Source organism: Protopterus annectens, chromosome 3.part1, assembly GCF_019279795.1.
Source record: "Protopterus annectens isolate FY-2018-M chromosome 3.part1, PAN1.0, whole genome shotgun sequence".
NCBI classification, from domain to species: domain Eukaryota; kingdom Metazoa; phylum Chordata; order Ceratodontiformes; family Protopteridae; genus Protopterus; species Protopterus annectens.
The window spans coordinates 1,493,339,082-1,493,352,854 of record NC_056732.1 but is presented as its reverse complement, the minus strand read 5'-3'; the positions used below and the strand labels follow the sequence as shown (position 1 = coordinate 1,493,352,854).

Below are 13,773 nucleotides of genomic sequence, written 5' to 3'. Positions count from 1 at the left end.
GGTAGAGAGTTTGGTAATGTTATTTTAGATAATTTAGTATATATAGCAGAGGCATAGAAAGGGTGGAGATAAGGTGGGTCTGGGCAATGTATTTTCTAGCTAATGGGGTAAGGAAGGGTTTAATTCTATAGAGAGTACCAATTTTGTTGTTAACAGCTTTAATGGTGGTGTTAATATGGTCATCAAAATTAAGATGGTTGTCAATAGTTACACCTAATAGGCAGTGGTCATATCTGGGTTAATATTGGTAGCATTATTAGAGGATATAGTGAAGAATGGTGTGGGAGATTTGTGAGTAGGAGTAAAGAGAAGTAGTTTTTTTTGGGATTAAGGAGGAGGCATTGTTGCAAAACCATTTTTCTACATTTTGAAAACCGTTGGGTGAGGGACTGGAGGAGGGAACATTTTTGCAGTGCAGATTAAAGTTGAGTCATCAGCATATTGAATGCAGGTGGCTTGAGGTATGTTCAAGTGTAGGTCATTGATAAATAATGAAAAGAAGGGGACCTAAGATTGAGCCTTGTGGAACACCAATATTTACTGGGAGTAAAGAAGATAGGTTATTGTCCCAAAGCACTGCTTGTTGCCTGTTTTGGAGATAACTCCTAAACCATTGAAGTGCTTGTGAGTCAAGTGAATAGAGATTTAGTTTGTCAAGAAGTATATTATGGTTAACCATATCAAAGGCTTTTGACAGGTCTATGAACAGTCGGAGGAAAAGAGGTTATTATTCGATTATTATTAATAGAGTCAGTGAAGGAAAGAAGGGCAGTTGTAGTGCTGTGGAAAGGTCTGAAGCCATGTTGACAGTTGGCTAGAAGTTTATTTTGTAGAAGGTAGTTGAGAATTTGTTTGTGTATGCATCTTTCCATTATCTTTGATAATGGAGAGAGTAAGGCAATAGGGCAAGTTTGAAAGCTCAGTAGAAGAGCCCCCTTTATGTAGAGGAATTATGTGAGATATTTTCCATAAGGTAGGGATTTTTCCTTCAGAGATAGTCCTGTTTATAAGTATGGATATGGGGTAGGCTATAGCTTTTGCAGCAATTTGTAGGTATTCAGATGGGAGTTGGTCAGCAGATGGGGTACAAGGTTTAAGTTTTTTGAGAAGCTTAAAAATATGAGATGTAGCGACAGGTTGAATATGAAAGGTATTAGATGAGGTTTTAGAGGTATTTGGTAAGGAAGCAGTAGGTGTGGGTAATGAATTAGCTAGAGTTTGAATGGCTTCTGTAAAATAATTGTTAAAGGCATCTGGGATCTGGGTGGAATTGTTGAGGTTGAAGCCTGAAGGGGTAGGAGTAGTTGAATGTCCTGGTTTAAGAAGTTTATTAATACCAGACCAAAATTTTTGAGGGGTTTGTTGACTGGTTTGTTGAAGGTGAAGATAAAATTCCTTTTTATCTCTAAGAGTATCTTTCTTGGTGGCATTTCTTAATTGTTTAAAGAGGAGGTGATCAGATGGACATTTGGTAGCTCTCCATTTGGCCCATATTTTATTTCTTAGGATCATTTTTGCTTAGTTTGTTTAGTTAGCCATGGGGCAGATTTGGATCTTATCCTAGTAGAGCAAAAAGGAGCGTGATAGTCTAGGATTTTTAGAAAGTTGGTGTTAAAGTAGGTCACTGCCTCATCAAGTGCAAGGTGAGTCAGTGGAGACCAGTCACATGCTTGCAATTCATTCAGGAAATTATCAGGGTTGAAGAATTTTTGAGCGGGATGTGTTGAGTTTATGGGTAGTTGGGATGTGCAATTTTTGTCTAATGACATATGTAAGCATATGGTCACTAATATTATCAGGAAGGGTTCCTGGAGTATAAAATGCTAGGGTGGTTATTAATAAGGATCCAGTCAAGAGTTGTTTCTTTCCTATTTGGTTTATGGATTCTAGTTGGAGTGGTTATTAATTGAGAGAATCCATAGAGATTTATGTGGTTAGTAGGGTGCTGGGATGAACAGGTTATCCAGTCAATGTTAAAGTCACCAAGTATAATGGTTTCTTGGGGTAGTTGGTTAGAAAGTGAACTAAGTAAGTTTTCTAGAATATGAGTATTGTTTCCAGGGGGAAGATATATACAAATTAGGTAGATAGATTTGTTGTTGTTAATTTGGAGTTTGGTAGATAATATTTCAGATTTGGAGTCTAGCGATGGAAGTTCATTATAGAGGGTAACTTGGAGATTAGATTTATAGATAATGGCTATACCTCCGCCTTTCTTCTTTATGCGGTCATGTCTAAGTATGTTATAGCCAGGAGGGGTAATTTCCTGGTCTTGTGTAGAGGGTTTTAGCCAGGTTTCTGTAAGACATAGAATATCAAATGAGTGCAAGTCCAGGAGTGAATGTAGGTGGTGTAATTTGTTATTTATACTTCTAATATTAAGGTGAGCTATTCGAAGGGAGTTAGCTGATTTAGTACAGGATGAAGGTGTAGGTGAAGGAGTATCATTTAGGTTAGATTTATTCTTGGTATTGGGACCAGGGTTAGGATGAACATCCCCATGTAGGAGGAGGTGGTGCTGGGGATAGAGTAGGAATTTAAGGATCTTTAGAGATATTAAAATTCTTTTTGTCTAAGTAGAAGGTGACATGAGTTGTTCTGTGGTATTTTGGTAGTAGATAGTGAAAGGTACAGGTTATGTTACTATGATTAAGGGTGTTGAAAAAGAGGATGGTAAAGTTTGCTGGAGATGAAGATTTTGTTCATGTAAAGTAATGTTTTCAAAGAATGTGATAAAATAAGGTATGGATAGGAGGCTATAGTAGTGGTAAAGAATAGGATATAAATGAAAAAGCTTTGTGTGTTGGAGACATGGTAGAGAGTAAGTATCAGATGAATGTAGTTTGTGAGAGAAGGTCAGTTCTAAGAGTAAGTAGAAATGTGCCAACTTACAGAGGAGGGTTTTGAGGGAAAAAAAAAACAGAAAAGGCAATATGAGGTAAGAAGAATTTAAAATTAACAGGTAGATACTGGAGATAGCAAGTACAAAGTGTGGTAAGGCAAGGTAAACGGAGAAAATAGAAGGAGAGGGAGAAAGTGATAGAGTTAAATAGGTAATGAAAGAGTTGGGAGATTGTTCTAGAGATAGTGTTATGAGATAGGAGGAGCAAGAGGAGGGGAGTGAAAAAGAGATATAAGTTAAGGGAGAGGCCTAGTAATTTGAAGGATGGAGATAGGTTAAGGGAAATAAGGGAGTGTTGAGTGAGGTATAAGTTAAGGACCCCTAGGGGTGGGTGGGAATTGGGGGTAGGGAGGGCGCGGGCAGAAACCAGTAAGGCGAGAGCAGTGGGAGAAAAACAATCAGTAAGGTAGTAGTCAAGGGCAGGAGGCAGGAGAAGAGAAGACAGATAAGGTTATACTGAGGGTAAGGGTAAATAAAAGGATGAGAGAATTAGAAGAGACACAATTCAGGAGAGATTAAAGGGATGCCTAGAAGAGGTGGAGGTAGTGAAGGAGAGCTAGGTAGAGGATTGAAAGGACTATGGGAAGGAGATATAGACAGGGCTTAGAAGGATGAAAGAAAAGAATAGTAAGTGAGAAAAGAGCAACAAGCATAAAATGATTTGAGTAGGAGGTAGGGAGAGAGATAGATTGGTTTCAGTGGAGGGTAGAGACTAACCCTTAGAGGTCAAAGTCTGGGATTACCTTGGCAAGAGAGCACAGGAGGTGGGAGTGGGGGAAAGGCAAGTAGTGGGAAAGAGAGGTTAGAGGGCTAGTTCAATAAAGGGTGGGGCCTACAGAGACAAGGAGACCAGACTATGGTGTAGAGCAGTAGATAGACAGGGGGGAGGTTATGGCTGCTGGCAGAGTCTGGCAGTAGTCTAGTACATCTAACAAGAGTAGTGGACTAGTTAAAAACAAAATGCTGCTTTTGATAAAATCAAAACACTGACATACAATATTTGTTACTGTGGCTTTTGTCCAGGGATAACCCAGGTGGAGAATAACCCAGGCAGGATTTGGTGGGTGGATATTGCAGGTCTTTGGAGTCCAATAGGGCACATCCAGGAGTTGAGAAAAATGAGAATATTAACTTTGACCAGCTGGTAAGAAAAATAAATAAAAATAAATGAGCAGAGTGTTATAAATTAGAACTAGGTCAAGCAGGTGAGATTATTCATTAGCACTGCGAATTTAACAGTCTTACAAGATCTAGTTCAACATAAAAAGCATATGCACCAGGAGTTGACAGCTTAAGTTCAGAAATAAAAATACAAACTCTTGTTTAGGCAGTAATCATCAGCAGCAGGATTTTAAAAATAAAACAGCAAAAGCATAGAACAAAACACAGTGCAAACACAGTAGCATAATCTAATAAATTATGGGACAGCAACTATGCTTAGCTATTAAGATAGGATGACACAAAGTGAGGCAAGTAAAATATAAGTTGAAACCATATCCTTCAACATGATAGAGAGTTCATTATACTATAATAAACAAGAGGAATTCAGGTTCTGGCATCCTAAACCCAGCCTAGATACAAGTCTAGCCGCTGCAATATTATAGTTGGACAGTCGTAAAATAGGTATTGAATTATTGTTGGAAGTATCACCAAGGAAATCGACACAGCTAAAAAAATTAGAAATACTTTCTAAGCAGAGGTAGTTCACAAAGCTACTTGTACCTTCAGCTCAGGGGATATTACAGTATACTAGCATGGATTAACATAACACAGCTATACATGGCTGGATGGCTCATGCACTACAAAGGGCACGTTATCATCTAAAATAGTGTTTGGTAAAAAGGATTTCTTTAAGGGTGACAAGGAGGTACCTCCATCAAATCTATGCTTCTAATATATAATAAGGGACTATGGTACCGACTCGTAATCAGCGCACGAGTTCCAGGAAGGAGACTAACAGTGATATAGCGGGAAAATTACGCTTACAGGTTAACCTGTACCCCAGATAAAAGGCTCATAAACAGCAGCGCGTACGCTGTGTAAAGTGAAAGTAATTACGACAGAGCTGACACCTTAGGAGAAAAAGGAAAAAAGAAAAAACGATAACTACTAACTATACTGGTATTAAAGGGACAGTTTCATTAACAAAACCACTAATCTCCTTTAAAACAGTCAAGCGCTTAAAGGGAGTATATAGACAGTCGTATTTAGACAGCAGGTAGTACGGAGAGGCTAAAAAAGAAAAAAATAATAACTACTAGCTATACTGGTATTTAAGGGACAGATTCTTTAACAAAACCACTAATCGCCTTTAAATCAGCATGCACTTAAAGGGAGTATTTAGACAGTTGTATTTAAACTGCAGGTAGTACGGAGAGGCTAGATTAGGAGAACGCTAACTACTGGCAAGCTCTCCAAGCAAGTGGTTATAAGGTTAGAGGCATTGAGACTGTAGTAAGGCTACACATAAATCAGGTAAAAAGCTAAAGTTACGGGAGACAGTTATTAACAGTGGAATAAATACTGTTTAACGATCCTAAACAAGCAAACGAGGGTGCAAATAACTTGTTTCTAGCATAGTAGAAGCAGCGGCTAAGGCGCCACAGTTAAGGCGGCAAAGTGGTATGATTTAAGCAAGTACAAGTGCTGTGTTAGTTCTCAGGGACAGGCAAAGCTGTAACCGGGTCTACATTAGTTTGCCAAAATGGCATTCTGGCGAACAACTAATCATCGACCCATAATCAGCAAAAATTGCGTCAGCAATTCGTTGACTTTACTAAGGGCAATGAAATAGTTGCCCAAAGCACAGCTGACCAATGTACAGTTAAATCCAACCCACCCAACTGGGGGGGGAGGGCTCCCTAACTATATATACAAACTCCAAGATCGCACTACAGCGGAGAAAAGGGCAAAGTTCTGTACTTGTCTGTGTGCTTCGGCCAACTATTTCATTGCCCTTAGTGAATTCAGTGAATTGCTGAAGCGAGTTTCACTGATTACAGGTTGATGATTAGGTGTTCGCTGGAATGCCATTTCTGCGACCCAATATAGACCCACTGTAACCTTATGGGAATGCTCGGAGTCTGATCCATTTATTTCAAGTAATACCTCAACTTGCATTGTGTGTGTGTTTAGGCATATGTATGTGTGTCTGATTTCTTTAATATAGCTGAATGGGAGTTAACAGAAGCAATACTAGGTCACCCGTCTAACTATGATTTCTGTTTTGTCCAGCTTATGAGGCTCTGCACATAAAAATATAAAAATGAACTGGAAGGCATTTAAGTTCACTAAACTTACAGCAGCTCATGCCAAGACACAGAGAATACTGCATTCAATGTGGAGTCTTGGGCCTATAGGATGAATTAGTGAATTAATACCTATAGCCTTCTGAGTTCATTCCCATTAGTTCGGTCAATATTGGTTTGCTGGGAGCTGTATCTTTGCATCCATTGAAGGTGGTTACATTGTTGCCATTTCCTGACTTCCTGACAACCACCATAACTTTAAGCCATCTGTAGTATTTTAATAATTGTATATGCAAATAAGTTAATCCAACTGGGAAGGGAATGCATTTTGTCCTGCAAGTTATAATTGTGTCACTGTCCATTTTTGTACTAGGAAGAAGTAGGGAGTAAGAAAGACTGCATCTCAAAAAATTCTTTCTTTTCACTCTTTTGGGAAAGTCAGTGATTGGATTTATGTAGAAGTGAAATATTGTAGCACATAAACTGCCATACCCATAACTGTGTATGCATGTGTATAAAGAAACACGTTTTTGTGCAGTATGTAAAGAGAGATTATTCCTACACACACACACACACACACACACACACACACACACACACACACACACACACACACACACACACACACACACTCACTCACTCACTCACTCACTCACTCACTCAATTACCTGCACCATGAATTCACAGACACACACACACACACACACACACACACACACACACACACACACACACACACACACACACACATACACATGCATGCGCACTTACCTGCGCCATGCACTCACAGGCACACATACTCACACTCACCTGCATGCACACAGACACACACACACACGAACACACGCAATACACACACTCACACTCACATGCATGCACTCACAGGCACACGTGCACACACACACACACACACACACACACACACACACACACACACACACACACACACACACACACACACACACACACACACACAGACACACTGTTGTATCCCATGCTTGGGCATACCTTAACAGTGCTAAGGCATGTGTGTGCTATCTATTAAATAACTGGGTGCTTCTGTCATCTGAGTAACGGGGCATTATTTGCCATTACAGCCTGTGACTTTATAATGAAGCATACATTCAGAATACTTCTGCATATGCAAGGTTTTTGCCCTTTAATCAAGTCTGTGACTTTCTTTATTTTATTTATTTCTCATGGGAAGAGAGTACCCGTTACAATCATATTAATAAAATAAAGGGTAATATCCTGAAAGAGATTTCATGCATACTGTGTTTTGTGCCAGATTAAGACCCTTGTGTTTTGCTTTCAAACTCGGGGTGCATATAAAATGCAGCAATGGACGTTAATCCATAATGTACTCTACAAGTGAAATTCAGTCCTTTTACAACAATGATACTAATGAACAGCCTCTGTCTGACTTATCCACTAATATGAATTATAATATGGGCAGCAGATATATTCACCCTTATATGGAACTCATCTATGATGCCAAGGAGATAAATAAATCAGCAATATGTTCTTGTGCAGACTGAAAAGAATCCATTAAAGCACTTGGGATGCATGCCGTAGGGGGGTTTTGAGGCAAAGGGACTGAACTTTGAACAGCATCACAGTTGTTATAGACTGTGTGTTCAGTAGTTTATCGAATTTTATTTTGAGTTATTCAAGCTAGAAATTAACCTGGTACAAACAGATCAGTCTCTGAATTCAGTGATTTAGGTAGAATTAAAGTTTGAACACTGACACCTGAGTGCCATATAAATGGTACTGCATGGGATTCTATTGTGACAAATTAACAACTGATTTATTGGAGAACATCAGCTTAAACCAAGCATTGCAAAAGCCTGTTACATACAGTGTAATGAAACAGATCTAAATAAGCGTTTTTTTCCATGGCAGCAAAGTCATTTTACACTCCAACATCCTCAGAATTAACATATACTATATCCATGATCACACAACAGTTGGAGAGGGGAGAAAACTTCATAAAACAGTACACTGTGGTCTTGGGCAAACACTCATTTTATTGTAAAAGGAGTAAGCAAGTGAATTTTCAATTTTTGCGTGTTGATAAAAATAACCAAAGCTTGTAAATGCAGTTCCACGGTGTAAGGATTCTTAACGATACAACAGAAATGCCCACATAGGATCATAGGAGGTTACTAGGCTAACAGTCCCAGGGCCCTTACAAGCCTAGCCAAGTTCAACCTATGTTCCCAAGGGTGTCTGGTTCAAGCAGTCACTAAAATCAGCATCTGTTGTCCCTGTCCAAGAGGTTCCACCTGTGTCCCTACAAACAAACTCCTTTCTTTTTGGACTGCTGTTCTTCAGCACAATCTTCTGCATCCTCCTGCCATGTCACTCTCTTATCTAGCTAACTACTCTGTCTGATATTCCCAAGCCTTGCAGTATGCAAATCAGCCTTTTATGCAGAACAGTGTCAAATGCTTTTCTGAAGACCAATAGTAAGAACCCACAGGGTTTTCAATTGATTTCCATTGATAGTCATAAAACTCTAGCAAAATGGTCCGACATGCACTCCCTTGTGAAAATATGCTATTTCCTATTTGCTAAAGTACTTTATTATTGGAAAATCCTCAGCCTATCTCTGAGTTCCCCTTCCAACATTTTGCCCATAAACAATACAATACCAACTGCCTTATAATTTTCTGGTTCTTTCCTTGATCCTTACATGAAAATGTGAATTTCACTTGCTCAGTCAAACTCCTATGTTACTTGCCACTGTCCTGTTTAAAATTAAGCGACCCTTTTAGTAGGTTACCCATCATTTCTACTAGATCCCTCAATACCTCATGGACATTGCATTTGGTGCTAATGGTTTGTACATGTTTAATGATTTTGATTTTGGCCTTCTAGTAACTTTCTTCTTCTTAACCTTTCTATCTGACTGTCTGATCCCTTGAATGCTGCCCCCAGCCCCATTGCCAAGCTGGTGCCATTTCATTTCTTTCCTTCATGAACACTGACATAACGTACTTATTTGGGGTACTCAGCTGCCTTGCACCTCATTATGCACTGCTTCCTTCTTCTCCTTTTTTCTCCACTATACTTAAGAACATTAAGCCCTTGTTTTACTCTTTAGTCATCTTCCCTCCAGCTTCACCTTTGTCTGCTTTGTCCTTTTTGTTATCTAACGTGGAAACAGGTTTATTGATGGGATCCCCAAAGAAAGAAAAAAATCTAATTGGCAACATGTGGGTGTACTGAACACTCTTTAGCGAGAACATGTCTGTTCAGCATGTGTGACATGGAATTTTGAATAGATACCATTAGGGACAGACTTCAGTGAAAAGCCCTGCCCCAATGGCACATAGTCTCTGTTTCAGTGGAGAATGCTAAAATTCCTGCAATGAAGAAGTAGTCCAGTACCTCCCCATTTGTTGATTTACCAGAATGCAGCCATATTGTCTGACCAGTTAATGATAGGCCCTCTGGAAAAAGTGCAGCTGACCCTGAATCCTGAACTTCTTCTTTTCCCAGTTAGGGGTCACCACAGTGGATCACTGGTCTGCTCATGATTGGCAGTGGAGTTTTTACAATGTTGAGTTGCCAGCCCAGCGCCCAATCTTCCACCGAAGGTACACACACACATGCACGCACTCACAGCTAGGGCCAATTTAGAGTATCCAATCCACCTACAGCATGTCTTTCGGATGTGGGAAGAAACCGGAGCACCCGGAGGAAACCCACGCAACCACAGGGAGGACATGCAGACTCCGCATAGAAGGCACCCCAGCCGAGGATCAAACTGGAGAACCTCTTACTGTGAGGTGGCAATACTAACCGCTGCACCACTGTGGCCACCCCCCTGAATCCTGAACTAAACACTCTAATTTCTGTGACATTGATGTCGGAATCACTGGCTTTCTAAAAGGTTTCTTTTAAAACAACTGTTTTGGATGTATCCATATTAACTATGCCCAATCCATTTCTGCAACTGAAATGATCTCCCAGACAGTGATTTTCATGTATGTACTGGTGTAGGGTATGTTGATGAAAGTGGAGACCTCCATGAAGCCCAACAGATGCAGGGTGTCCATGGTCTAAGAATGTTTAGAAGACTGTAAAAGCTTGAGCTGTGACTTTTCCTGACTGAGTAGGGTACTATCAATGAGCCTGGGGGTCATCAAATAAGGAAAGACATTGATGGCGTTTGATCAGAAGGTTGCAGTGACTGCCATGCTTTTAATGAACTCCCTTGAATCTGAAGAGAAGTCAAAGTTCTAAATTCTTAATGGCTGGATCCTATATGAAATAGTGGTAAAGCCTGTTCTGCTTTATACTCGTTCCATCAATAGATGTACATTTAGTGTATACTGCAAGCTATTGACACAGTTGTGAAGGGGGTAGAATATCTTGTACAGAAGGACAGTGGACCAGTGCTGCCAGTTATGTTCCCACCTAAGAATCTGTGCTGTCAGGTTTGTTTTAAAAACGTATGTGTCTGTAGCAATGACGAATGTAGTATTGTTATCACTTCTATCAAACTACAGAGCTAAGGATTTGTGCTGCGTTGTAACCAATGTTGGGTACCTTTTAAAAAAATAGTAAAATGACTTACTGTACTATTTCTTTCACTCACCACACAGAACAGATATGCTCAGTTTTGCTTGAATCTCTTTTGCATGACCCAGCTTAGGCATCACAAAAGAGACTTTTTATCTTTTTTTTTCAATATCTTTGACTTTAATATGAAAGCAACAATTAAGCAAGGGCAATAAAAAACATACCTCTTCTATTTTCTTTTGCATGTCTTTTAACTGTTTTTCCCATTCATTCCTTTCATTATCGCATCTTTCCAATAATTCCAACTTTTCCTTTTTCCAGAACGTCTCATTGTTTTCTGGCTGCTTCGTTAATTCCATATCCATAGTTTGTAGATGACAACCACTTCTATCCTTCACTTCCATCCACAAATACTTATTTGCTGTTCAAGTTCTTTCTTTTTGTGTTCTATTTAGCTGTCCTATACTTCAGTTAAAATAAAAACAAAATAAGCCTTTTGTTGAGCTGAGCACTTAAGTAGAAGTTCTGTAAGAAATAGAAAGCTGACAAACTGAATCTAGACACACTACGATCATTAGTGAGTAGAGTTACAATAATCTGCTTCTGAAAACCATTGCTAACATTTGACTCAGCCTTAGTGTGTGACCTGAGACAACAGTGAAGTTACTTGCTGTATATAGTTCATTTAACGTGTTGTGTCTCGTGAATGCCTTCCATAACATTCCATTATAGCAGTCATGCTCTTTGGAGTCACCCTGACATAAATAATAGCTTAATGAGGGAAGGGAAAATATACATATTCGCCCAGAATTAGCTCACTGATTCGAGTCTTCTGAGATATTCATAATGACGAGTACAAAAATATCGACTGTGACATCAGAAGGAATAAATATGTGCCTGTGGTCCTACTGATTCATTTTACATGTATGGCTCTACCTAAAGACTTCTACTTTTTTGTTTCCATTTCTGAAGGGTAACCTTATTCCTAGGACAATAAAAATATGCTTTTTTTTAAAGCGACATCTTCATTAAAAACACACATTCAAATACAGCCTTATATAAAAAAGTCCCAAACCATAAAAATTGATTGACTATGTAAAATATCTGAACTTAAAACATTAGAATACTAAAATACACAACTCACAATTGTAGAAACACATTATAAAATAACATTATGAACAGGCACATAACAATCTGCATTAACTTTTGTCATGCGAGCATCATAAAACAAAATGTTTAGGGAAAGGAAAAGGAGGATGCTGTCCAAAGTTATAGTAAAAGAAAATTATTAAAAATTATTATTTAAGGTTATAGGTTCTCTTAATCCCAAGCCATGAGTCAAAAGAATCTTCTTAGGCTGAAAAAAATGTTGCTGTTTCAGATGGTCCACTTGTTCAGCACCTTCTAACAATGTGATTATCCAAATAAATTTCAGCTCCTTTAACCTCTTCCATAAGACAATATATATCAGATAATAGAGAAGGGACCCTTACCTTTCCTGATCTTGTAATAATTTTTGTTTTGCAGTAATCATTTGGAAATAAAACAGAGAATGATCCTGAGAGGGGAATCAATGTATTACATAGATAGATGATAAGCCATAGAGATGTAGTTAACTTTAATAATCTAGACCATAAGGTATCATATGTCTTTTATACCTCCTACTTTAATGAAGCTATCTCAGGACTTTCCCCCCATAAATATGCATACAAGTACCCACCCTGTCCTTATCGCTTCTTCAAAAAATGTGAGAAAGTTTTAGGGACATAGTCCCCACCCTACAAAGACTATAAAAATAATTAAATAAACACTGACAGTCAAATAATCTATTTTTTTGGGACCTAGCTGCATTTCAAAGTATGTGAACTGAAGTAGATCAATGTGCATCCAGGAAATTCAAATTTAAATAATTTTGCCCACCAACCTTATATTTTTACATTAAATGAACTCTAGTTAAGTGAGATCTAGATTAAATTAAAATGTCATATACTCATGAGATGACTGCCTTATAAAAAGAAAGCCAGTCTCATGTCATCCACCATGACAGCCAATAAGGCCAGGTGGAATTATCAGTCATGCCTAACTTTGTTTAACTTTTGTCACTCTCAGCAAAATGAAACATGTCCTTAAGCTGAGGCATTGACATCAAGGTCCCCCTCAGATAATTGTGCCCAAAATTGTAATTTAGACAAATTTCCTTAAGGGAAGTTTAGCCTGGATGTTAAAGGGATTGCAAACATTAGATAAACAAATAGGACAAAGCAAATTAAGCAAGGGTAAAGTACTGGTAATTCTGTATACCTGAAAACTGACATATATAAATCATCTAGGATAGGCAGGTTATGTTTACAATAATGCTATCTTGAAGGAAGGAGAATTTTACATAATAAACCTATATCCTGTAACTGCTCTAATAGTATAGATTTCCAAACTGACTGCAAATTCAGAGAAAGTAATGCCAACAGAACCTTAAGGTGAGCAGATAAAGAATAAAATCCAAAGTCTGGCAAAAAGATCCCCACCTCACCAGGAAAGGCAGCAATTCCCATTTAAAACTGGGTTTTTGGTCCAGCCATAGACATGAAGTGACCATCCTCTGACTGCTGAAAAAAAATACTTCTCTCTGGGAAGCTCTAACAAACATATAAAACAAGGGGCAGAATATACCATATAAGTACTAATGCCCTTTGTTTAAAATTCAGTTTGAGTCCTTTCCACAGTTTAGATTGGTTTTATCCTTCTCAGTGATTTTTATTAATGAGAAGTCCTTTGAGTCATGTTAATTGAATTAGAAAGGAAGGTGAATTTAGCCATCAAGTCATAAGAAAAATTAAAATGAATTTTGATCATTTGGAGTTTATAACCTGGAATCTTGCCAAATCTAGACAATTATTTAAATTACGGGTCAAATTCTGAATCTGGATCTGGTAGATGCAGTAGCAAGTCAACCAGATATGTTGACAAAGACAACTGTTAATTCCCTAGGGTAAAACCAGGTACACAACCTCTTTGGCAGTGACTCCAAATACAGAGCAAGTAGCAGTGGAGATATGGGGCATCCCTGTCGTTTGCCCTGTTTCAGCTTAATTT

General features: G+C 38.6%; 1 protein-coding gene across 2 annotated transcripts in view; it reads right to left on the bottom strand.

Annotated features, from left to right (window-relative positions):
- The window catches only part of LOC122798530 (uncharacterized protein KIAA0408-like), a 108,200-nt gene that overhangs the window by 44,978 nt on the left and 49,449 nt on the right, over positions 1-13,773 (bottom strand). For both annotated transcript variants that reach the window (XM_044067557.1, XM_044067558.1), the window contains exon 2: positions 10,908-11,148. In XM_044067557.1, coding sequence (XP_043923492.1) covers positions 10,908-11,087 — 180 coding nt within the window. In that variant the 5' untranslated portion in view covers positions 11,088-11,148. The remainder of the gene's footprint in view (positions 1-10,907; positions 11,149-13,773) is intronic.